Below are 24,281 nucleotides of genomic sequence, written 5' to 3'. Positions count from 1 at the left end.
TCCAAAGGGTGGGGGCCACAATCGAAAATGCCCTCTCTCTGGTCCACACCAGCCTAGCTGTTTTAGCTGGTGGGACCGAGAGAAGGTGTTGTGAGGTTGATCTCGTCAGGTGGCATATTTGATGATGCTGGAGGCACTCCTTTAGATAAACTGGACCGAAACCGTGTAGGGCTTTAAAGGTTAGTACCAACACCTTGAATTGGGCCCGGTAAACAACTGGTAACCAGTGCAGATCTTCTAGCACTGGAGTGATATGATCACGGCGGTGGCTGTTCTTAATCAAACGTGCCGCCGCATTCTGAACCAGCTGTAGTTTCCAGACCGTCTTCAAGGGTAACCCAACGTAGAGCGCATTACAGTAGTCTAAGCGAGAGGAGACCAGGGCATGTACCACCCGTGGGAGCAGATGGACAGGAAGGTAGGGTCACAGCCTCTGTATTAGATGTAATTGATACCAAGCTGCCTGGCTCACTGCCAAAACCTGAGCCTCCATGGACAGCTGGGAGTCAAGAATGACCCCGAGGCTGCAAACCTGGTCCTTCAGGGGCAATCTTACCCCATTCAACACCAGGCCCAAATGCTGCAACCTTTCCTCATAAGGGAGTCGCTCCATCCCCTTGATCATTCTGGTTGCCCTCTTCTGAACCTTTTCCAACTCTATAATACCCTTTTTGAGATGAGGCGACCAGAACTGTACACAGTATTCCAAATGCGGCCGCACCATAGATTTATAAAACGGCATTATGATATCAGCTGTTTTATTTTCAATACCTTTCCTAATTATCCCTAGCATGGAATTTGCTTTTTTCACAGCTGCCACACACTGGGTCGACATTTTCATCGTGCTGTCCACTACAACCCCGAGGTCTCTCTCCTGGTCGGTCACCGCCAGTTCAGACCCCATGAGCGTATATGTAAAATGAAGATTTTTTGCTCCAATATGCATAACTTTACACTTGTTTATGTTGAATTGCATTTGCCGTTTTTCCGCCCATTCACTCAGTTTGGAGAGATCTTTTTGGAGCTCTTCGCAATCCCTTTTTGTTTTAACAACCCTGAACAATTTAGTGTCGTCAGCAAACTTGGCCACTTCACTGCTCACTCCTAATTCTAGGTCATTAATGAACAAGTTGAAAAGTACAGGTCCCAATACCAATCCTTGAGGGACTCCACTTTCTACAGCCCTCCATTGGGAGAACTGTCCGTTTATTCCTACTCTCTGCTTTCTGCTTCTTAACCAATTCCTTATCCACAAGAGGACCTCTCCTCTTATTCCATGACTGCTAAGCTTCCTCAGAAGTCTTTGGTGAGGTACCTTGTCAAATGCTTTTTGAAAGTCTAAGTACACTATGTCCACTGGATCACCTCTATCTGTATGCTTGTTGACACTCTCAAAGAATTCTAGTAGGTTACTGAGACAGGACTTTCTTTTGCAGAAGCCATGCTGGCTCTGCTTCAGCAAGGCTTGTTCTTCTATGTGCTTAGTTAATCTAGCTTTAATAATACTTTCTACCAGTTTTCCAGGGACAGAAGTTAAGCTAACTGGCCTGTAATTTCCGGGATCCCCTCTGGATCCCTTTTTGAAGATTGGCGTTACATTTGCCACTTTCCAGTCCTCAGGCATGGAGGAGGACCCGAGGGACAAGTTACATATTTTAGTTAGCAGATCAGCAATTTCACAGTAGTAGTAGTAATAGTAGTGATAATAATAATCTTGCCTTTTTTTCTTTTGAGGAACCTAAGGTAGTTTACGTGATCCTCTTCCTCTCCATTTTATTCTCATGACAACCAGTGAGGTAGGTTGGGCTGAGAGTCAGTGACTGGCCCAGATTCATCCAATGAGCTTAATTGCCAAGCAGGGGCTAAAACCTGGATCTCCCCAATCCAGCACTACACCACACTGACCCCTCATATACTACAGGCCCAGGGTCCTCAATGCAGAGCTTAAAGGCACCAGTGCACTCACAGAGACCTACCAGAGTGCCCTCCAGGGTCTCTGCTCACTTCACCATTATAAATTATAATGGCCACCAGCTTTTCTTAACTCACTGACACAGTTTTCTTATGCCCGATACCATTATAATTGACCACATAATCAGAAATGGACTCCAACAGCAGAGATGAGAGAGACTAGTTAAAACTGTTATTTCTTCTCCAATGAGAACACTAACTAAAACTGAGAGAGCAGTTCTAATTGGGCTGGAGCAGCAGAGAGAAGAGAGAACAGTTTGAACTGCACACTATCAGCAGGAGAGCATGTGGATTCCAAGGAGAGAAGAGGAGTGGAGATAGCAAGTGAACAGCTGTGCCTGTGCCTCTGTAGAAGGCGGAAAGGTCGTTACTGTAGGGGAGGGGAAAATGGAGGATCTGGGCCAAGGGCTGGCGGAGGAAGAAAAATGGAGGACCCAGGCCTGTGTGGTAGGGAAAGGATGTGCATGTGAATATGGGTGGTGTATTTTATTTAGAGGTGATTTGGGGAAATGACTTGCCTTCTGTGAAATGAGGAGCAGAAGACTGTGGATTCAAAGAGTGGATTTATGTTTTGGTGTTCATATGCCCACCTTAGCCCTTTACTAAGGAACAGCTGTTACATAACTGTTCTTGCGTATCTGTTTCTCTAGTTCCATGGGCAAGAAGTGAGGCTGTCTAAACTGTTGTCTGTGGAGCTGTGAATACTTGTAACCATTACAAGCTCCCAATTAATTTTTTTAAAATCCTACATTGCTCTGCTTTGAGGACATGGACCTGTTTGTCTGCAATTTGGGAGGCTTAATCTACTCAACAGGGGCTCCTGTGTTTGTAAAGAAATAAATATTGCTTTTTAATATAAAACTCTTTAAAAAGGTTTTAAAGATGTTTTGTTTTAATATGTTTTAATGGTTGTGTTTTAATATATTTTGAAGTCTGTTTTTATGATGTTTTAAAGTGTTTTTAGTGCTTTTGTTTGCCACCCTGGGCTCCTACTGGGAGAAAGGGTGGGATATAAATCAAATAAATAAATAAATGTCATGCATCTGCCAAAGTGGGCCCTAGTTTGCAAAACCTTATGTCATACTAAAATTTTGTGACTCTTTATGTGTTCATTTTTGGTGATTGGTTAGTATTTAATCGCTTTTAGGTTTGGGAACTGTAGCCTGTTTCTGCAGGGTACATGATGGTGGGAGATTCATACTTTGCATCATAGAAATAGGTACAAACTATTTTTTTAATAACATGAGCAGGCCTGTACTATATTGTATGACATAATAAATAAAATTGAACCTATTAAGGGAAATGGTGGTCTTATTAAAGTGGTTGGCTGATTCATGAATATTGGAACTTGCCCTGTTTAATGCCTTGAAGGATTGTTAATTACAATTCATGTGATTTGTGTTTCAAATTTGCATGCACTGTACAAATTTGTTGCATTTTTGCTGAAGCATCACCAGTCAAAACAAGTGCTGTGTCCATAGTAATGCTGATGCCAACAGTAACTAGGGTGCATGCATTTTACATTTTTTGCTAAACTGCAATGTCATTTAGAAGTCCAGCTAAATAAAATAGCCACATTTATTCATTTCAGCCCCATTACTGACTCTGTGCACGCGCGTGTGTGTGCATTGGTCCCACTTTAGATTTCTCTGGACCATTTCCATTATAGAACTTTTTTTTGAAAATGTCACTACCAGAAGTTAAAATGTGGTAAAGGAAGCCTTTTTAATACCAACCCACACAAAAATGTTACACAATAAAATCAAACTGTAAGACCATAGGAACAGTTTAAAAAACTTTGATTCAGAACTACACACTGATAATTGTTCTAAACATTGAACTTCAGGTATTCACATTCACAAATTTGCACAATGATTTTACGATGCACGTAGTTTCATTAATGACAGCTGATTTCCAAATCTTAAAAAGCAGCTCTGTTTTCTTTACATTTTGAAAATTACTTTCCAATGATGTAACAGAGAATTCTTGACAAAGTTAAAATGTATGTGTGACAACCCACTGTATGGGATTGAGGACAGTGTTTTTGGTATTATGAGACTGCTTCTACCACTTGATGAATTTCTTTTCATTATCATGTATCCTCAAGCATACAAAGGTAGTTTGGTTGCTGTTAGGACAGGTGTTAGCCTTAAGAATAACAACATGGAAATTGAATTTGTCCAAGCCAAAAATTCTCCTTTTAAATAACAGTAACAAGTTTATACAAAGTCACCCAAGGTAATCAAAATGCAATAGACAAGGTGCTGTCCTCTAACTTATAGTAGCTAACGTCATTGCATTACTTTTACTGTCAACTACTAGACCTTACAGTCACATGTTAGTTACAGGAATATTTCTTTTCTAGGACAGCTCCCTTTTCCCCCCAACCCCATAAATGGAATCTTTTGCCTCTGTCTGCTCACAGAATTCCACTGTCCATTCCTACTTCAGGAAAGAAGCCCAATCATCTTGAAGTTCTATTATGGCCACTGGCAGCGTAAATAGTATGCCTCTATTCTTTCCTGATAACCAACATATCCTATCTCCTGATTCCACTTCAATTACTTGAATGTTGTTGCTCAGGTAGCCAAAACAGCAAAAACTATATTCAAAAGGGAGAATCAGGAGAAATGGAAGTGTGTGTTGCCTTTTAGATTGTAAGATTTGATTTTATATTTATATACCACTTAATAGCCAAACAGTGTCTAGATGGTTTACAAAAATAACAAATATATATATAACAATGAAATTGAAAAACTACAATACAAATAAAACAGTAAAATACCCCCAAAACAAAACGTAGTAGCTCATTTTGGAAACATTTGGAGTCATGGATCTCTACACTCGCCTTATTACAGAGACACATCCTGACTCACATGCAGCAGTCATCCTCACTAATGCATACAGAGAAACTGGGTATGATACCTTGCATCCATTCCCAACTGTTTCCCTACCATACAAATACAAATAATGTAGTACCCGCTGTTCCTCCATATCCTTCATTACTTTCACACCTCATGTGTGTCCAGCATTACATGCAAATGCCCAACCACCCAGTCACTCCAATATCTCCCTCTGTCACCAAACCACTATCACCCATCAATCCATCCACTGTACTAATAGTGTACTGCAAAAATACCAGGAGACAATGAAGCCACTCACTGACAGGGCCATATAAAATAAAACAAATTGCCACCCTTCAGTCACACAGATATGCTGTCCTAGATAGCAATCTGGCTCTCATCCAGGTTGCTCTCTCCCACCAAAGGATGATACTCCACGAAAAATAACCCAACTTGAAGGAGGGCACCTCTGTTGCAACTCTGAAGGCAACAGGCTAAGGAGACACCTCCCCTTTGATATCATCCCAGTTAGGATGATCTGCCAGCTACTGCACCTCATCAGTGCTGGCTTTGTAGCTCTCTGACTGGATGTCTGTTAGCCACAGCTGGGTCTGCTCACTTCCTCCATGATTCTGCCCCAACAAGATAACACCCAGGACCAATAGGGCTATTGGGGTATGGGGAGGATGGGTGTGCTTCCCTCTTCATTGCTCCTTACCAGCTAATCTGGCAGTTTTAACAGTCAGCATCTCTTTTATAAGACTGTAAGAATATATTTAATGACTGGATTTTAATGCATTTATAATTGGGGCAGGGGAGGAATTGTTACTGTCCACTCTTCCCTCCGCGCAGGTGTACTTACATCACATGTGTAGGAAATTGCCATTTGTCATATTCAACATTTGCCTCCCGCTGTTTGTATATACTTTTTTTAAAAAATCCATACAGAAAAGTGTTACTGTGTTGCCATTTTATAACAAATTTTCTAACCCGAAGCATATTGCTTGAAATTATCCTGTTACCCTTTTGCTTTAGTTCAGACTTTCCCCATCCATTCTCGTATTGGAATCTGTCTTCTCGTTGGATAGATCCTGTACAGTATAATAAAATAGTCTTGCCCTCTAATTTTATTAAGTTGCTAATTGACATAAATGCAACAGGAGGCTGATGCAAGCAAGGTGGGGGTTTAGTTGAGGCACCTGTAATAGGAGCTGGCAGAATAATACAAGTCCTTTGAAAATAATAAAGAACCTGAAAATATGTAATGCTAATGTCTTTCTCTTTCCCCTCTCTATATTTATAGAGTTCTGTGAAGAGTTCCTGGAATTAAATGTTGTGAAGAACTTTGTATGTGAACAAGACTGCCCTGACCATGAATAGTACGACTTAGCACCCTTCCCAACATGACCTCTGAGTGTGCTGCTTCTAAATAGGAATTTTATCCTTAAAATGATCGGTGTTGCACACATGCTTTGATCTATTTCTGATGAATGTTTTAGCCATGAGTTTACATCGGCAAATGGGATCTGATAGGGACTTGCAATCTTCTGCTTCCTCTGTAAGCTTACCTTCAATTAAAAAGGCACCAAAGAAAAGAAGGATTTCACTAGGGTCTCTCTTTCGAAGAAAAAGGGATACAAAACGCAAATCCAGAGAAATAAATGGAGGTGTGGATGGCATTGCAAGTATTGAAAGTATACACTCAGAAATGTGCACAGACAAGAACTCTATTTTCTCTTCCTATGTGTCTTCTGACAATGGAACAACTGTCTGCAGCAAACAGAGCGGAGACTTCATGGAGTGTCCCTTGTGCCTTTTGCGGCACTCTAAGGAGAGGTTTCCGGAAATAATGACTTGTCACCATAGATCTTGTGTAGATTGCTTGCGTCAGTATCTCCGGATAGAAATCTCTGAGAGCAGAGTTAATATCAGCTGTCCAGAGTGCTCTGAGCGATTTAATCCCCATGATATTAGGTTGATATTAAATGATGACGTCTTGATGGAAAAATATGAGGAATTTATGCTTAGACGATGGCTTGTGGCAGACCCTGATTGTAGATGGTGTCCTGCTCCAGATTGTGGGTAAGTTATCTTTTTTTCTTTCCTCTATTCCCACCAATTCTAATGAAGCCCATGAATTTTGTCCTTTTCTGAAATCTGTTATTCTATTAAATTGCTTGAAATAACTTATGCTGTAGTAACTATTTTAGTATTTGAAGTTTTGTGTCTTCCTCATAGAGCTGAGGATGTTTTGTTGGTTCATGGCATATGTAAAACAAAGTAAAATAACAGACGCAGATTTGTTCTGTGAAATGCTCTTGTTTCCTGCTGCAAAGTGTTTAAAGGAGTGGCTTTAGTTCCTTTAAAATCAAGTTGAAATGGTTTTAATATTTTATTTTTTTTAATCTAGCAATTTGTTGAATGTTTATCGTGAAAGCTGATATAAAATTAGTAAGTTGGCTCCTTAATTACATATCCTGTCAGCAATAATTTTTATGTTGGGTATCCAAAATGTTAGCTGCCAGCAGGAATGCAGTGTAATAGAGCGTAAACCAATTTGTTGCTTAATACCAGAATACTTATTCCTAAACTGTAAATTCTTTAATATATAAGGAAACATATTGTCATTAAACCTGAACAGGTTTGTGTCTTTCATTTCCCAGATGATTTTAATCTTCACCAAACTAGTAGCTTCAGATTAGAAACATACCGCTTATGCATTAGTGTTTATCATATAAGGTTATGTTTGTATCTATGAAGCCATTAAACTAAACACTTTATATTTTAAAAGCATATAGTAATACTGTGACATGAGGTGCTACATTAGCAAGTAGAAGTGTGTAGCTGGAACAGGTGGCTGGTGAGGAAAAAGTACAGGGGTGTGAAGATGTTAGCATGCAAAATGAACTGGTAGTAGGGGAGCAATTGGTTTTCTGTGGCGAAAATACAACTGATGAACATGTTTTCTCACATCTGCATGTGTTGAATAGTAATTATTGGAATATATATAAACTGAATAAAGTCTTATTAAGTGCTTCAGAGTAGCTCAGATAACAGTAATTGTATGCTTTGCTGCAGCCTTTCCCAAACTTTGGGTCCCCAGATGTTGCTGGGCTGCTATTCCCATCCATTGGCAATGCCAATTGGAGTTGTGGTCCAACAACATCTGGGGACTCAAAGCTTGGGAAAGGCTGCTCTACAGCATTGGTTTCTAGCCAAACTTTGATTGTGGTGCTGTTTCGTCTTTGTCAGCGGGGTAGTGGAGCATACAGGAATGGGTTAACTCCTCCTGTAGGCAGAGTCAAACTTTAACAAAGTGTTAGATGGTGGCCAGCTGGAAGGGAGGGGAACCACTCTCTAACTGCCAGTCTTGACTCTGCCTCCAGCGAGTTAACAGAGTCAATTGTATGCTCCTGTATCTGAGTCATGGATACAGAGATGGAAGTGTTTTTTCTTGTCAATCTTTTGGTTTTCTCCGTCTTTCCCCGGAGAGGTAGGCAATGGGGGGGGGGGGAAGGATTATTTTTTGTTTTTTTTCGATCTGCCCTTAGTGGGGAGGTAGCCGGGAATTGTCCCAGGCCCCTCCCCCTTACATCGCTCAATTGCTCTCAGCCTCAGTGTGTGTGGGGGGAGGTAGCCGGGATCTGTCCCTGGCCCCTCTGTGGCATCCCTGAGGCAGTGGAAGACACAGCGCCCGACTCCTGCGCTTCCAAAAGGCAAGAGTAGTGGTTGGTTTTGGCAGGAGGTAGCCGGGAAGAGTCCCAGGCCCCTCTGTGGCTCCTCAACAGCGGTGGGTGGCAGCGGCTGTCGCTCCATGCTTATTTTCCCCTCAGCGCAGAAGAGCGGAGGGGGGGAGTGAAGACTTCGGTTTGGCGGGAAGGAGGTAGCTGGGAAGTGTCCCAGGCCCCTCCGTTGTCGCAGAGCAGTTGCAGTCAACATCACGCCAGTCCTTCTGTGGGACTGGAGGAGGGGATATCCGGGGGGCGTCCTAGACTCGCCCAGAGCTTGGAAAAGTTACTTTTTTGAACTACAACTCCCATCAGCCCAATCCAGTGGCTATGCTGGCTGGGGCTGATGGGAGTTGTAGTTTTAAAAAGTAACTTTTCCAAGCTCTGGACTCGCCCCATGCATTGTCTTGGAGTGGCGGCAGTCAGAGCTGTGTGGTAGCATGGTGCATAGCGCCCAGTTCCAGTGCAGGACTTTACAGGGATGACTTATCCTGCAAAGTGGTAGAGACGCATAGTACCTCGTGAGGAGCCAGGATCTGTCCTCGGCCTCTCGATGGAGGCTATTTGCTTCTTTCCATCCGGCTGGGCTCTCCTCAGCAGCAAACATAGCTGAGGGGAAGGGTTTTTTCCCGCCTGTCAGGATGCAGGATTGGGGCTGAATTGCTTTCACCAATTGGTCTGGTTCCTGAGCCCCAACCTGGATACGACAGTTTGACAGAACCACCTACCCAACCCTCGACGCTTCTGCCACTTGAATGTGACAAGATGGAACAGGGAGCAGCAGGGGGGACAAAGCCCACTTCTGAGGCGGAGGAAGTGCGACAGCTGAGGACTACTGTTGCAGATTTACAGGCAGATGTCCAAACCTTGTTGGCGTCAGTGAGGACATTGAAAACTGACAACCAAACTTTGAAATCCACGATAGCCCAAATGCGGGCAACCCCTTCAGCCGCTGTGGTTAAGATCCCGATTGGATTGCCACCTAAGTATGCGGGACAGAGTGACCAACTCTCCACCTTCATGGCTCAATGTGAAATGTACCTGGACATTAGGAATGTAGAATTTCCTAGTGATGCGGCCAAAGTGGCTTTCGTGATCAGTCTATTGGAAGGGGAAGCTGCCAAGTGGGTCACTCCCTATCTGGTAAGAAAGGATGCCATTCTAGGAAGATATCGAGGATTTATGCAAGCCATGACCGAGATGTTTCAGGACCCTCAAAGAGCTGAGACTGGCGAGGCAATTGGGCGCTTTGAAGCAAGGGAAAGGAACTGTTTCAGAGTATACTAATGCCTTTAAAATTCTGGCTCGGGAAACTGGTTATAATGACTTAGCCCTGATGTTTATGTACAGAAGTGGACTGAATGCCAAGATCTTGGATGATCTGGCCAGAACTACACCCCCAACTGACTTGCCTGGGCTGATTAGGCTGTGCCTGCAAATTGATCACCGGTTGGAAGGAAGACGCCTGGAAAAGAAACAGGATGTACAGAGATACTCAGCTTCAGCATCCCACAGTAAAATCCCTTCCACTCCAGGGATGCCAGGTAACCCGGGAGAAGGACAGGGAGGGGCTCGTCCGAAGCTGTCAGAAGAGGAAAAAGAAAGGCGTTGGCGGGAACGTCTCTGTTTCTACTGTTCAAAGCCGGGCCACGTAGCTAGGGAATGCGGACTAAAAGGGGATAAAACAGGGCCATCGGGAAACTAAAGTACCCAGTTCTCGTGCAGGCCGGAGGGCTGGGGGCTGCCGTGTACAACGGGCCTACGGTAGCACAGCCCCCCTCAAAAGGGGTACTGGTGCTGCCTATTCGGATTACAACTTTCGCAGGAGTAATGTTTAACTCTACTGCGTTGATTGACAGTGGAGCCTCTACCAATTTCATTGATGCAAAGTTGGGAAAACGTTACCGAATCTCCCGATGGAAACTGGACACCCCCTTGTCAGTGGAAACTATTGATGGTAGACCTTTGAAATCAGGCGGAGTGACGCGAGCCATGGAGGAATTGAAACTAGAAATTCCTGGGCACGAAGAGTTAATTTCCTTGTATGTGTCAGATCTCTCGAACTTCGATGTGATTCTGGGAATGCCCTGGCTAGCAAAGCATGAACCAAAGATAGCCTGGAAGGATGCGGTTGTATGGTTCACTTCTCAGTACTGTCACGAGAACTGTCAGCCAGAGATAACCGTAAAAGCTCTAGCAGGAGGTCAAGGAAGTGGCCCTTCCCTCGAAATATGTGGATTTTGAAGATGTGTTTAATGAAAAAGAAGCAGAGTCATTACCTCCTCATCGCCCTTATGACTGTGTCATTGATTTTGTGCCAGGAGCAAGCATTCCAGCTGGAAGAATTTACTCCCTTACAGAGCCAGAGAGAGCGGCTCTGAGAGAGTTTTTGGAAAAAAATCTGAAGCGAGGATTTATCCGTCCCTCACAATCCCCCGCAGGGGCCCCCTTGCTGTTCGTGAAGAAGAAAGGAGGTGAACTCAGACCCTGTAATGATTACCGTGCATTAAATCAAATTACTATCCCTAACAGTTATCTGTTGCCCCTGATTCCGGAATTGTTAGACCAACTGCGTTCTGCAACAATTTTCATGAAACTGGACTTAAGGGGAGCATATAATCTGATTCGAATGAAAGAGGGGGATGAATGGAAGACAGGCTTCAACACCTCCTATGGTCAATTTGAATACTTGGTGATGCCTTTTGGGCTATGTGGGGCTCCTGGCGTGTTTCAAAAGTTTATGAACGATGTGTTTAGAGACCTCTTGGATCAGTATGTGATTTGTTATCTGGATGATATTCTGGTGTTTTCAAAGAACCAGGAAGAACATGATCAACACGTGAAAACTGTGTTGAAAAGACTGAGAGAGAACCACTTGTATGCCAAGTTAGAGAAATGTGGGTTTGACTTGTCATCTTTGGACTTCCTTGGATACCGAATCTCGGCAGGAGGAGTGGAGATGGATCCAGGAAAAGTGAGTTGTGTATTGGATTGGGGCCAGCTGACCACCAAGAAGGACGTACAGCGTTTTTTGGGATTTGCCAATTACTACAGAAAATTCATCCCCGGATTTTCTAAGCTAACAGCCCCCCTTACTGACTGTTTAAGGGGAAAAGGAAAGTTTCAATGGACAGAGAATGTAGCAAGAGCTTTCGAGGAACTGAAAAGGAAATTCACATTTGAGCCTATTTTGCGTTTTGCTGACCCTACCCGCCCTTTCGTCGTGGAAGCGGATGCTTCAGATGTAGCCATGGGGGGGGGTTCTTTTGCAACCAGGCATTGACGGGAAGGAATTGTATCCCTGTGCGTATTTCTCCAGAAAATTAAAGGATGCCGAAAGAAATTATACAGTGTGGGAAAAAGAGCTGTTAGCCATCAAGGACTCATTTGAGAATTGGAGACAGTATTTAGAGGGAGCCCAGCATCAGATAGAAGTACATTCTGATCATAAGAACTTGGAAAGTCTACAAACAGCTAGGAAGTTGAACCAGAGACAGATACGTTGGTCGCAGTTTTTCGCCAGGTTTAGCTTCAGGATTACTTACCATGCCCATGCAAAAAATCAGAGAGCAGATCTAGACAACCGCAATACAAAGGAGATGAAGTTGGCAGCCCCCCCCCCAGTACATTGTCCCGCCGGAGAAGCTGATGTTGGGATTATGCCAGCCTTCATGGGAAGAGGAGCTCAGGAAGGCACAGCAGGGGGATCCATGCATGCAACAATATATCCAGGAAATGGAACAGGACCAGGATTCAGAAGTAAATTTCCATTGGAAGGATGGACTGTTGTGGTTTAAAGCTGCCAGATATGTGCCAAAGAGGGACCTAAGACTCAGAATTTTGCGTCAGTGTCATGACTCTATCACGGCTGGGCACTTTGGCATCTTTAAGACCATTCAGAATGTGGCTAAGGATTTTTGGTGGCCCCAAATGCGCCAAGACATTGAGAACTATGTAAAATCCTGCTCTGTCTGTATGCGAGCGAAAGCAGACACGGGAAAACCAGCAGGGTTGCTGCACCCTCTACCCACGCCGACCGAACCTTGGAAGGACCTTTCCATGGATTTTATAACTGATTTACCGAAGTCACAAGGAATGACGGCTATATTGGTCATAGTGGATTCATTGACCAAGATGGCACATTTCCTTCCTTGCTCAGGAGCCTCAGAAGCTAGAGAAACAGCAAAACTGTTCATAAAGGAAATCTATCGACTGCATGGATTGCCAAATAGCCTAGTCTCGGATCGGGGAACTCAGTTTACAGCTAAATTTTGGAGGGCTGTTTGGAAACAGCTGCAGACGGAGTTAAAACTTTCTTCAGCGCATCACCCCCAGACAGACGGGCAGACGGAGAGACTTAATGCTGTTCTAGAAAGGTATTTACGTTGTTATGTGTCTTACCAACAGACTGATTGGGTCTCTTATTTGCATTTTGCAGAATTTGCTTATAATAACTCCTTGCATACCAGTACTGGACAAACACCTTTCTTTGCTAATTATGGATTCCACCCCAAAGCTTTCCCTAGCAGTACAGGAAGTATGCCTGTACCGGCTGCAGGGGAATTTCTGCAGGAGCTTCAGGCAGTGCAGCAGGTACTGAAACAACAATTAGACGAGGCCAAAACGGAGTGTAAACGAATTGCTGATCAACATCGACGGGGGCCCCCCCCTCCTTCAAGTAGGAGACAAGGTATGGTTGTCTACCCGCTTCCTCCAGATGCCGGGCAAATGCAGGAAGCTGCAGGATAAGAGAGTGGGGCCCTTTGAAATAGAGGCACAAATCAATCCAGTGGCTTATCGTCTGAAGTTGCCAGATACTTTTAAAATACATCCTGTGTTTCATCGCTCCTTGTTAACGAAAGCAGCCCCTCCCAGTGAGTTAAGACCAGTGGAATCTCCAGGAGCACCGGTAATAGTGGATGAACATACTGAGATCGAAGTGGTAGAGATTCTGGACTCAAGGAGAAAATGTAACAAATTACAGTATTTGATTCACTGGAAGGGGTATGGGCCAGCTGACAGATCATGGGAAAATGAAAGTGATGTTCATGCCCCGGACTTAGTAAAAGACTTTCATCAACGGTTCCCTCATTGTCCCAAGCCGACAAGTTGGGGGGAAGCACAGCATGGGAGAGGGGATGGTGTCAGGATGCAGGATTGGGGCCCTGATGTTTCAGAATATGAGGAGAGGGAGGGGGTCATTTGGTCAGAGCCGTGTGAAAGAGAAGCAGAAGAGGGGAAGGGAATCTCAGAGATAGAACTGTCTGGCAGCGAAGACCTTGAATGTCCAACAGACACATATCCTTCCCGTGAGCTTCCCACGCCTCCTCCCCCTTCGAGCTTAGAGCAGTTGGAGAAGGAGGGAGGGCAAAGGCGAATCCAACCTCCTTCTGATCCAGGGAAAAGCAAGAAGAAGCAGCCAGATGGTTTAGGCCTTGCCCCCCCACTTTCCCCCATACCTGAATCAGAGTCCTCAGAAGGGGAGGGGGCAGTGGCACCCCCTTCACCACGTACAAGGAGACAGCAAAAGAAGGGGGAGAGGAGGGGTGTGGATGAGAGCACTTTGAGGCGGAGTGAGAGAATTCGCGCTCGATTGCCCCCTTCTTAAGGGACGGGGGAATAGTGGTTCCTTGTTCTGTCAACTCTCTTCCATGTCGCAGGTTATGTTTTGTAATTGAAGTTCATGAGACGGCGCAGTCTTTGCCTGGATATTACTTTAATAAAAACTGAATTGCTCTCACCAATTGGTCTGGTTCCTGAGCCCCAACCTGGATACGACACCGCCTTAGAGAGTCCCTCAGTGGCAGGAAAGCCTTGCTCGGCTTTGGCGGGAACAGACAGCTGGTTGTTCTAGGCAGCACCCGGTGTTCCCTATTGCTGGGTTACAGCTGCCCAGTGCAACCAGAGGCGTCTTCGTGAGGGAGCCCAGTATAGCCCCCCCCAAAATGGCTGAGGCAGTGGAACACCAATCCTCTATGGAGGATGTCTTCATGTATCTCAGTGGAGGGGAGTAGGGCCAAGACCAGACTCCTCTCAGCACATTGGCCTCCCTTCAACAGGGAGGACTGTGATGTTCCTGTATTAATACAGGAACATCACAAGGACCCTTGCTCAGTCTGCGTCTTTGCAGCGGGGGGGGGGGCGATCGCCACAAGAAGACCAGGAGTCATCATGGGTCCGAGGAAGGGTCTTCCTCCTCCATGGTGGTGTGGATTAGTAAGGCCATGATGAGGGAAGCTGGGGCTTCGTTGGCTAAGCGCTTAGCTCGCTCTCACAGGAGGAAATGACCCTCATGGTCCCTCTCTTCTTCAGGTTCCAGTCCAGTTAAGCGAAGGGCAGGACCAGATGCAAAGGCCTCCACAGGAAGCATGGAAAGGGGCGCTCTTCTGGGGGCCCGCGTTCCTACAGAGGAGAGACCCTTCGTCCAGATTCATTAGAGACCGCTGGGCGTTGTGATTCAGGTTCGGAAGAGTCAGAGGGAGGAGGGAGAATTGTTGGGGGACAATGCTCCACTTCCCCCCTTGGTGCACAAGAGGCTTATTTTCCTGATACTTATTCAGTACTGGTTACTAAAGCTATGGCTTGCCTGCAGCTGGAGTTGTCCAAGGAGGTCCCTTCTCATGCAGAGTTTGGGGACGAGGGGCAGCAAGGCTCTTCAGATGTCTTCCCTAGATCATGGGAGACATTTACTAGCATTCCTTTTCGGAAGCTATTTAAAGACATAGTCAAGGAGGAATGGGAACAGCTGGCCAAACCAAAAAAGGCCCACGTATTGTCCAGGAAGCTGTACAGCTTCCCTTCACCGGTAGTGGACAGCCTGAAAATGCTAGCCATAGAAGAGCCGGTATCGGTCTTAGGAGCCAAGACAGCTATCTCCAAAGAAGGGGACACTTTGTCTGACCCTGGTGACAGGCACAGTGACACAGCCCTTCAGCATGCACATGAGGCCTCGGCTCTATCCATGAGCTGCATCGGCAGCTAACCCCTTTCTGGCCCGTGCAGCGGTTAAATGGTTCACAGCACTGATGGAGGAAGTCCCATCAGATGCCAGACATGTCTGGGAGGGAATAAGTTAGCCAGGACAGCCAAATTCTTGGCCAATTCCTCCATGGATAGTTTGCAGTACTCTGCGCGAGCTCTAGGATATGTGGTGGTTGTGAGACGAGACATTTGGCTTAAACAATGGGAGGTGAATCACCATTCCCAAGCCGGTCAGTGTTCTCCCTTATGTGGGAGGGCACCTCTTCGGCAAGTCCTTGGATCACCATGTGGTGAAGACCAAGGACAAGAAGAAGGCCTTGCCCATGACTAAGAAGAAGGACGAGGGCAAGCAATCTCGTAGGAAATCAGGACAGTCCTTTCGTCCGAAAAGTTATATTTCTGCATATAGGAACAACAGATTAGAGGTTCCTGGAGCTCTTCCTGGATTACAGCTCGACAGCAGCACCAACTTCTTCCACTGGAGGTAGATTCATTAGACAACATCAGCCCAAGCCCAGTTCCAAGCCAGCTCAATCATGACGCTGCAGAGTACCCAGTCGGGGGCAGAGGGCAGGTTTTTGCGGAGACATGGGCAGCATCCACAACCGACAAATGGGTATTGGAAACAGTGATGAAGGGGTATTCCCTGGAACTCTCAACCATTCCCACAGACAAGTGTAGATTGGCCCCCACAGCTCACGACCCAGGAAAAGACAGAGAACCCTAGACGCCATAGCTCATCTCATAAACATAGGCTCCATAGAACAGGTGCCAACACCTCAACGTGGATCAGGGGTCTTCTCTGTCTTCACAGTGCCCAAATGCAATGGCAACTTTCGCGCCATTTTGGGCTTGAAGTTTCTGAATCAGTTCATCTGGCCCAGGAAATTCAAAATATTTATTTATTTTTATTTATTTATTTATTTTATTACATTTTTAGACCGCCCTATAGCAATAAGCTCCCAGGGCGGTGTACAGCATAATAAAACAGGTTAAAATACAAAAACACAATAAAACATAATTAAAAATTTTCAATTTTAAATTCAAATTTTTAAATTTTTAAAATTTTTAAAATGCCTGGGCGAAGAGGTAGGTCTTTACCTGGCGCCGAAAAGATAGCAAAGAAGGCGCCAGGCGTATCTCATCAGGGAGGGCGTTCCATAGTTCGGGGGCCACCACTGAGAAGGCCCTAGCTCTAGTTATTGTTCTCCGTGCCTCCCTATGCGTTGGGACACGGAGAAGGGCCTTCGACGTCGAGCGCAGCGACCGGGTAGGTACATAGCGGGAGAGGCGTTCCGCCAGGTATTGCGGTCCGATGCCGTTAAGGGCTTTATAGGTAAGAACCAACACTTTGAATCTGGCCCGGAAACATATTGGTAGCCAGTGCAGCTGGGCCAGGACAGGTGTTATATGATCAAATTTTTTTGTCCCAGTAAGAACTCTGGCCGCAGCATTCTGCACCAGCTGAAGTTTCCGAACCGTCTTCAGAGGTAACCCTACGTAGAGTGCATTACAGTAGTCCAAAATAGAGATGCTCTGGTCGATTGTGGAGGCAATTTAGCCCGGAGACTTCCTCGTCTCTATAGACCTTATGGAGGCGTATCTGCATGTTCTGATTCTGCCCCAGCATCGTCAGTATCTGCGCTTTGCACACGGAGGGCAGCAATACCAGTATAAAGCCCTGCCGTTCGGTCTCTCTTCCACTTCCATAGTTTTCATGAAACTCATGGCAGCGGTCGTGGGGCATCCGCGCACTCGGTATACGTGTACCCCTATTTAGACAACATTTTTATCCGGGCCCCATCTCTTCAGGGAGCGAGACAGGGTGTGAAGAGTACCATCCGCTGTCTAGAAGCCTATGGCTTCATCGCCAGCACATCCAAGAGTCATCTGCTACCGACGCAGTGCCTTCAACATCTCGGGGTTGTGATAGACGCGGAGCAGGCCATGTTGTTCCTGTCGGAGGACAGGATATCCAAACTTCAGTGTCAACTACTTACCTGTCTCAGCAGCAAACTGGTCCAGCAGAGCAACCCAGCCATGCTCCAGGGCTCAATGATAGCGGCAGTTGACTCAGTACGCTGGACAAGATTTCATTCCAGGGCATTGCAGTGGCTTCTACTGCCTTTCCAGGACAAAATTGCTCATTGATGGACGGGCTCAGTTCTAGTCAACAGAGAGGTGAGGGACTCTGCTCTGGTGGTGCCATCTGCCCAATCTATGAAAGGATCTGTCACTCAGGGTTCCTTCAGCCACAATTGTTACCACGGATGCCGGCCTCATGGGATGGGGGGCTACGTGCCTGAATCTGTTTGTGCAGGGAACGTGGCAGGTGCAGGAGAGGGTGCAGTCAATCAACTGCCTGGAGCTCAGGGCAATCGGACTGGCTCTCCAGCACTTCCTACCCATCCTGGCACAAGCCCATGTGTTGATCTGGACCAACAATGTCTCCACGATGGCTCATTTGAACTGTCAGGGGAACGAGGTCAGGTTCTCAGCAGAAAGAAACCAGTCTCATCTTCAGGTGGGCGGAGCAGCACCTGGTATCCATTGCGGCAGTTCATTTGAAGGGGACCCTGAACACCCAGGCAGACTGGCTCAGCAGAGAACAGATGCAGTCGGGCGAATGGGCTCTCCACAGTGAGGTCTTTCGTCAGCTGGTACAGAGATGGAGGACCCCGTGCATAGATCTCTTTGCATCCAAGATGAACGTGCAGGTAGTGGATGCCCTCTCTGCGCCCTGGCCTGGTGTCTCCTGTGTGCGTTTTCCCCTCTGCTCCTCCTGACCAGGTTCATACACAGGCTCAGAACCCTTCAAGTGCAGGCAGTGGTTATAGCTCCCCCCTGGTCCAGACATCCATGGTTCTCTGATCTGGTGGACCTCAGCTTGGAACCCCCCTGGAGGCTTCCCCAGAGACAAGACCTTCTCTCCCAGGGATCCTTGCTCCACCCGGATCCACACTGGCTACAGCTTCAGAGACAAGACGTTCTCTCCTAGGGATCCTTGCTCCACCCAGATCCACACTGGCTTTAGCTTCACACGTGGAGATTGAAAGGAGAGGGTTTCTCAGATAGAATCATAGGCATTATATTGGCCTTGCGCAGGTCTTCCAGAGGATTTATGAGACCATGTGGAGGGCTTTCAATCGGTGGTGCAGGCGTAAGCACCAGATGCACAGTTTGTGTCATCTTAAGATTCTTCTGGATTTCCTGTAGGATGGTCGGGATCAGGGGTTAGCCCCTAACATGCTGAAGCAGCAGGCATTGGTGTTGGGTAGTGTGCTTTCCCCGGTGGGAGGCTGCTCTTTAATCTTTAGATTAAATGTTTTTTGAGGGGGGCATCCATCGTATCTCCCCCCACTCTGCACAGATTTCCCTCCTGGGAACTCCCCTTGGTTCTCAGGGCCCTCTGCTCTTCGCCTTTTGAACCAGCTCAAACATCGTCTGTTAACTTACTTACCCTTAAGACAGTGTTTTTGGTGGCGGTGACGTTGGCTCAGAGGGTGGGAGAGATCAGAGCGCTCTCAGCCCGTGAGGAGCTTTGCACGTTTCACCCCGATAAAGTGGTGCTCCGGCCAGATCCCGCTTTTCAGCCCAAGGTGAATTCGGTGTTCCACAGGGGGCAGGACATTTCCTTGCCTACCTTCTGTCCACACCCTATTCATCCTAGGGAAAAGGTATGGCACAAGCTGGACGTCAAGTGGATGCTCAAGATCTATCTGGACAGAACTGAGTCTTTCTGTAAGACAGAATCTCTCTTTATTTCCTTCAAAAAGGGGGCACAGGGATGGAAGGTGGCATGCTCCATCATCAGCAGATGGGACAGGGAGTGTGTGTCCATGGCATACGAGACTGCTGACAGATCACCACTGAGTGGCATTACTGTTCACTCAGTCAGAGGGGCAGCAGCCATGGCTGCGCTCCACAGGGAGGGACCACTGTAGGAGATCTGTAAGGCAGCTACATGAACACACCCATCCACCTTCATCAGGCACTACAAGCTGGGTAAGTTCACCTCCGCCGATGCAGCCTTCGGCAGGAGGGTTCTTCAGAGAGTAGTGGCCTAGCCCTGCATCCCACCCTCGGGATGTGTGGTTTACTGCTTCAGTACATCCCATTCCTGTATGCCCCACTAGCCCGCTGGCTGAGAACAGAAAGCTGGACTTAACAGTGAAGTGTCCTTCTGGTCAGTGGGGAGTGGAGCATACAGTCCCACCCTGCAGGGGTGGCTAGGTTAAGGGGCGGGAAAGATCTCCTCTTTGAGGTCTATAGGCAAATCATGTTTGTGTGGTAACCCTGATAGTGTAGGGAGGGCCTCCCATGACATCCTCCTGTACTGTCTACTATTATTCCATATTCTTTTGCTGTCCACGGTTCACACGTTGCATTAGTTTTTTACGATGTTTAGGTGGCTGGCCTCGCTGGGTCAGCTTTATCATGACTGATAGTTAGAGGGTGGTTCCCTCCCCTTCTGGCTGGCCACCGTCTAACACTTTGTTAAAGTTTGACTCTGCCTACAGAAGGAGTTAACCCATTCCTGTATGCTCCACTACCCCGCTGACCAGAAGGACACTTCACGGTAAGTCCAGCTTTCCGTTTACAGACACTGCAAAATCATGGGTTTGCTTCCCCTGGCTTTGCACTTAGCATCTTACTAACTGTTGCTTATCTATCCAATTCTAGATATAAATCATAAAATTATAGTTTGTTTTAGTTTGAGATGTTTGAATTTGAGATATTGCTAATTTTCTGTGGCCACTTTGAATATTTCCGTCTGCCCCACCACGGCATTCATGAGCATGGCAACATGTGGATTCCAAACCAAGGGGGCTTCAAGAAAAAACTGTACCCCAGTATTATGCCACAAAGTTCCGATAGAACCTTCAGATCCAACTAGTTGCCCCCTGACTATGGGGACATATGATATTGGAGGACTTTCTTTTTTAACGGCCAGTTTAACATAGGTAGATTGTGACATTAGGCAAGAAATTCTAAATAATGACATGTTTCTCAGCGCTTGCTTTTTCACTTAAAACATCTGCAATTTGCATGTTCAACCCCATGCTGCCTGTATTTTGCATACTGCATAGTATTTGTTTCCAGTATTCATTTTAAGATTCAAATACAGTTGAGAGCTTTTTTTGCAGTATATTTCAGAACAGCTCTCTCTCCCCCCCCCCTCTCTGTATTAAACTGGTTTGACTGACTTAGTGCATGGGTCTGTCATAATCGATAGTTGTGTGACTTACTGATTCATTTCACTCAGATGGTCACTACCTTAATTATTGTAAGCTTTTTTTGTAATGCATCAGAAAAAATAGCTATTAGTCTCTTGTAGACAAGCCCTCTAGCAAGCCTCTAGCACCTTAAAGACTGACAGTTTATTTTGTTGTGAGCTTTTATACAAATCTAATCTATTGTTCCTTGACTCTGGGTACAGATAACTAATGGGGTATTATTGGTTAAGATCATATTTCCTCAAATGAAATCTAACACATCTAAAGATATCCAGAAATTAATAGATCAGAATACAAGCTGGCTTACTAGTATGTTGTGAGTCAAGTAGCTGTAATGGCATTGTTTTCCTGGAGTAGAATCTGTAAACACTATTTTACACGAATGGAAGCCCCTACTTTCAGTTACTCTCCATTAGGAGGAACAGACAGTTGCGGGGGCGGTGAGTCCCTTCCTGGTCTGTTTCAATCACCTGAACTGCTGTCGCATTAAAGGGCAAAGACTTGTTCTCTTCTGCCTTGGAGGGTAGGACTAAATCTAATTGGATTAAGTTATAGGTAGGTTTTGGTTAAACAGTAGAAGAAACTCCTTGACCAAAGAGCAGGTTGACAATGGAATGGACTGTCTATAGGAGTGATGTGCTCTCCCTCACTGGAAGTCTTCAAGCAGGGGTTGAACAGTCATCTGTTTGGGATGCTCTAGCTTTGGATTTGCTGCATAAAGCTGGACTAGATGGCTTACAAGGCTCCCTCTAACTGTCTGATTCTGTCAGAACAATACAAGATAATTGTTTGCCTCCCCTTTTGTTGATTCATGGTGTTATTTTATTTGAGTGACTCTTCTTTTTACATGATTTTTTGCTGTGGGTCCTGTGTGGCTTTGATTGCATCACATCCTTCTAATCTACTCTGTCCCAGGACCAAAAATAATTAGATGCCTTTTTTGTATTGCCCGTGTTAAGGTTTGTATCATAGATTTGGGCTGCAGTGTTTACACACTTTTCTGGGATTTAGCCCCATTAAACACACTGGAGTTTATTTTTCCATGACCATGCATAGGATTGTTCTGTTAGGGGTGATTCATGTGTTACAAAATCAGCTCCCTCACCAGTCTTGTATGGGCTGGATCACATGTCACTCTGGTAAAGCCTCTTTTTTAAGGTGTTCAATACATTTTTGTTAAAAATAATATTTTATTTATTTATTTATTATCATTATTTTTACCCTGCCCTTTTTCCGAAACTGGAACTCACGGCGGCTTCCAGATAAAAGCACACATATAATTAAAAACATACAAAAGTCTAGATTAAAATCGAATTAAACTATTTACAGTATTAAAACCATTCATACATACAGTTAAAATAATTCAAACTTAGTTTAAAATAATACAGTTAGACAGTAGCAATGCAGCACCCTTCAGGTCCTGTCCTTAACAGCTTTCAGTTCCAAAGGCTTGTTGAAATAAAGAAGTCTTTGCTTGCCGACGGAAGGACTGCAAGGAAGGGGCCATTCTTGCTTCCCTAGGAAGGGAGTTCCAAAGCCTCGGGGCAGCCACTGAAAAGGCCCTATCTCGCGTCCCCACTAGTCGTGTTTGTGAGGACGTAGGTATTGAGAGAAGGGCCTCTCCTGAGGATCTCAGGGCCCAGGCAGGCTCATATAGGGAGATACAGTCTGACAGATATAAATGAAATGAAATTATTATTACAGTCATTAAGTCACTTTCTATGAAACATTTCTAAACATACATAAAACAATTGAATATATACAAAAACCTTGCATATCCAATACAGATACTCACTGGGATAAAAATCTCCACTTAGAAGAAGAAAGTCTACAACATATGCCTGAAAGACAATAGATGCATTAAAAACAAAAAGTACCAAGTCTAAATATATTGAAGATATAAAGCATAATATTATATGACTGATATGACAATAATATAAACCAGGGGTGGGGAAAGCATTTTCAGCCCAAGAGCCACATGCCTTCATAGGCAAACTCCTGAGACCCACACGCCAGTAGCAGGCAAGGCTAGAGACAATGGATGAGGCAATGGATGTGAGTCTTACTTTGTATAGTAGGCTGTATTCCCACCACACAGAGATAAGGATTCTGTATGTACACACACTCTTTTATTGCTTTTTGCTTGGTTGGAGGAAAGAGGGTGTAGGGTTGGTGAGAGGTATAGCCTGAGAAGACATGGCCTAGGGAGAGTCCCAAGGGCCGATAGAGAAACATGGAAGGCCATATATCAGGTTCTCTACGCCTGATATGAACAGTCTACATCCAGTGTGCTAATCTTTTTTTCTTTTTTAGAAACTTCATAGTGCTGTTCTGTTGACTAGCAAGTTCTGTCAATGGCCTGGTTTGCATGTCATGCTAAGCCAAACCATGGCTTCATGAAAATGCACAGGCTTCCAGAGAGGAGATCATAGCCATTTTGTTCTTTGCCGTTGTTTTGTTGCTGCACCATGCTAAACTAAGCCATGGTGTGATTTAGTGTGTTGACCTAATCTGGGTTTGTGGTTTAGCTCTCCAGGACAACACATAAACCAAGAACAGAACTTAATTACAGCTCATGGCTAAACTAGAGAGAGCTAAACCATGAGCCCAGGTTCAGAAGGCATTTCAGGCCATGGCTTAGCTCATTGTAGAGCAGCAGCAAAACAAACAGGGAAGAACCAACCTTTGGCTTAGCTTTGCATGTGAATCAGGCCAATATCATACTCTGTTCTTTACTTTCAAAATATCTTCTTGCAGAGGTTTTATAGACCAGATGTTGTCATAGAATTAACGTCTCTATTATAACTTGCCAGTAATCCTCTTAAAATCTGCCTATTATTGGTAGTTAATCAGAGAGAGAGTCTTTCAAAGTCAGGGTTCTTTTAGTCAGCCCCTCTCCTTCACACTGTGACATGGATGTGGGGGGGTTCTATATGAAAAGATGATGTTGGCCCATTGTTAGTGTTGAAGGCAGTAATGACTAGTGCCTACTGGATCTGCTAGAGTGGGAGGGCAGGACAGTTATCCCTATCCACCTCTTGCTGTTCCACGCTTCCTTGCATATCTCTGCAAATCCAGCACACGCACACCCAATCATGTGTGAGTCTGAAATACTTTCTTAGAGTACCTGCAACACGTGACAAATTGAAATTAAGGAAATAATAGTTGGAAGACTACAGAATACTTGAACTACCTTTCACTTTCACTAAGCATTTGGAAGGACAAAAGGGGAAATGCTGGCATTAACATACACACAGTTCTCATTTCTTGTAGACTTGTGAAATTTTAGTTTGTATTTTTGAGACTATATTGCATAGCTACATGTGTGCATTCTGTGGATCTGTACTTTGGAAATTGTGTATTACTGTGCACAGAATCTCATGTTGTTGTTTACATCCCACCCTTCCTCCCAAAGGAACCTAGGGTGGCAAACATCAACAAAACAATTTAACAGTAAAAAGAAAAGCATTCCAAAAACAGTTAAAATATTCTAAAACACAATTTCAATTTTAAAAGTTCTA

The 24,281-nt window shown here is 45.1% G+C and overlaps 1 protein-coding gene across 5 annotated transcripts in view; it reads left to right on the top strand.

The window, feature by feature from the left end:
* RNF19A (ring finger protein 19A, RBR E3 ubiquitin protein ligase) overlaps window positions 1–24,281 on the top strand; it is a 78,878-nt gene that overhangs the window by 35,322 nt on the left and 19,275 nt on the right. For all 5 annotated transcript variants that reach the window (XM_061604357.1, XM_061604348.1, XM_061604366.1 and 2 more), the window contains exon 3: window positions 6,118–6,896. In XM_061604357.1, coding sequence (XP_061460341.1) covers window positions 6,301–6,896 — 596 coding nt within the window. In that variant the 5' untranslated portion in view covers window positions 6,118–6,300. The remainder of the gene's footprint in view (window positions 1–6,117; window positions 6,897–24,281) is intronic.

Source organism: Rhineura floridana, chromosome 1 (assembly GCF_030035675.1).
Source record: "Rhineura floridana isolate rRhiFlo1 chromosome 1, rRhiFlo1.hap2, whole genome shotgun sequence".
Lineage (NCBI taxonomy): Eukaryota > Metazoa > Chordata > Lepidosauria > Squamata > Rhineuridae > Rhineura > Rhineura floridana.
Note: the sequence above shows the minus strand (reverse complement) of the source record. Positions and strands in the feature narration are given on the sequence as shown.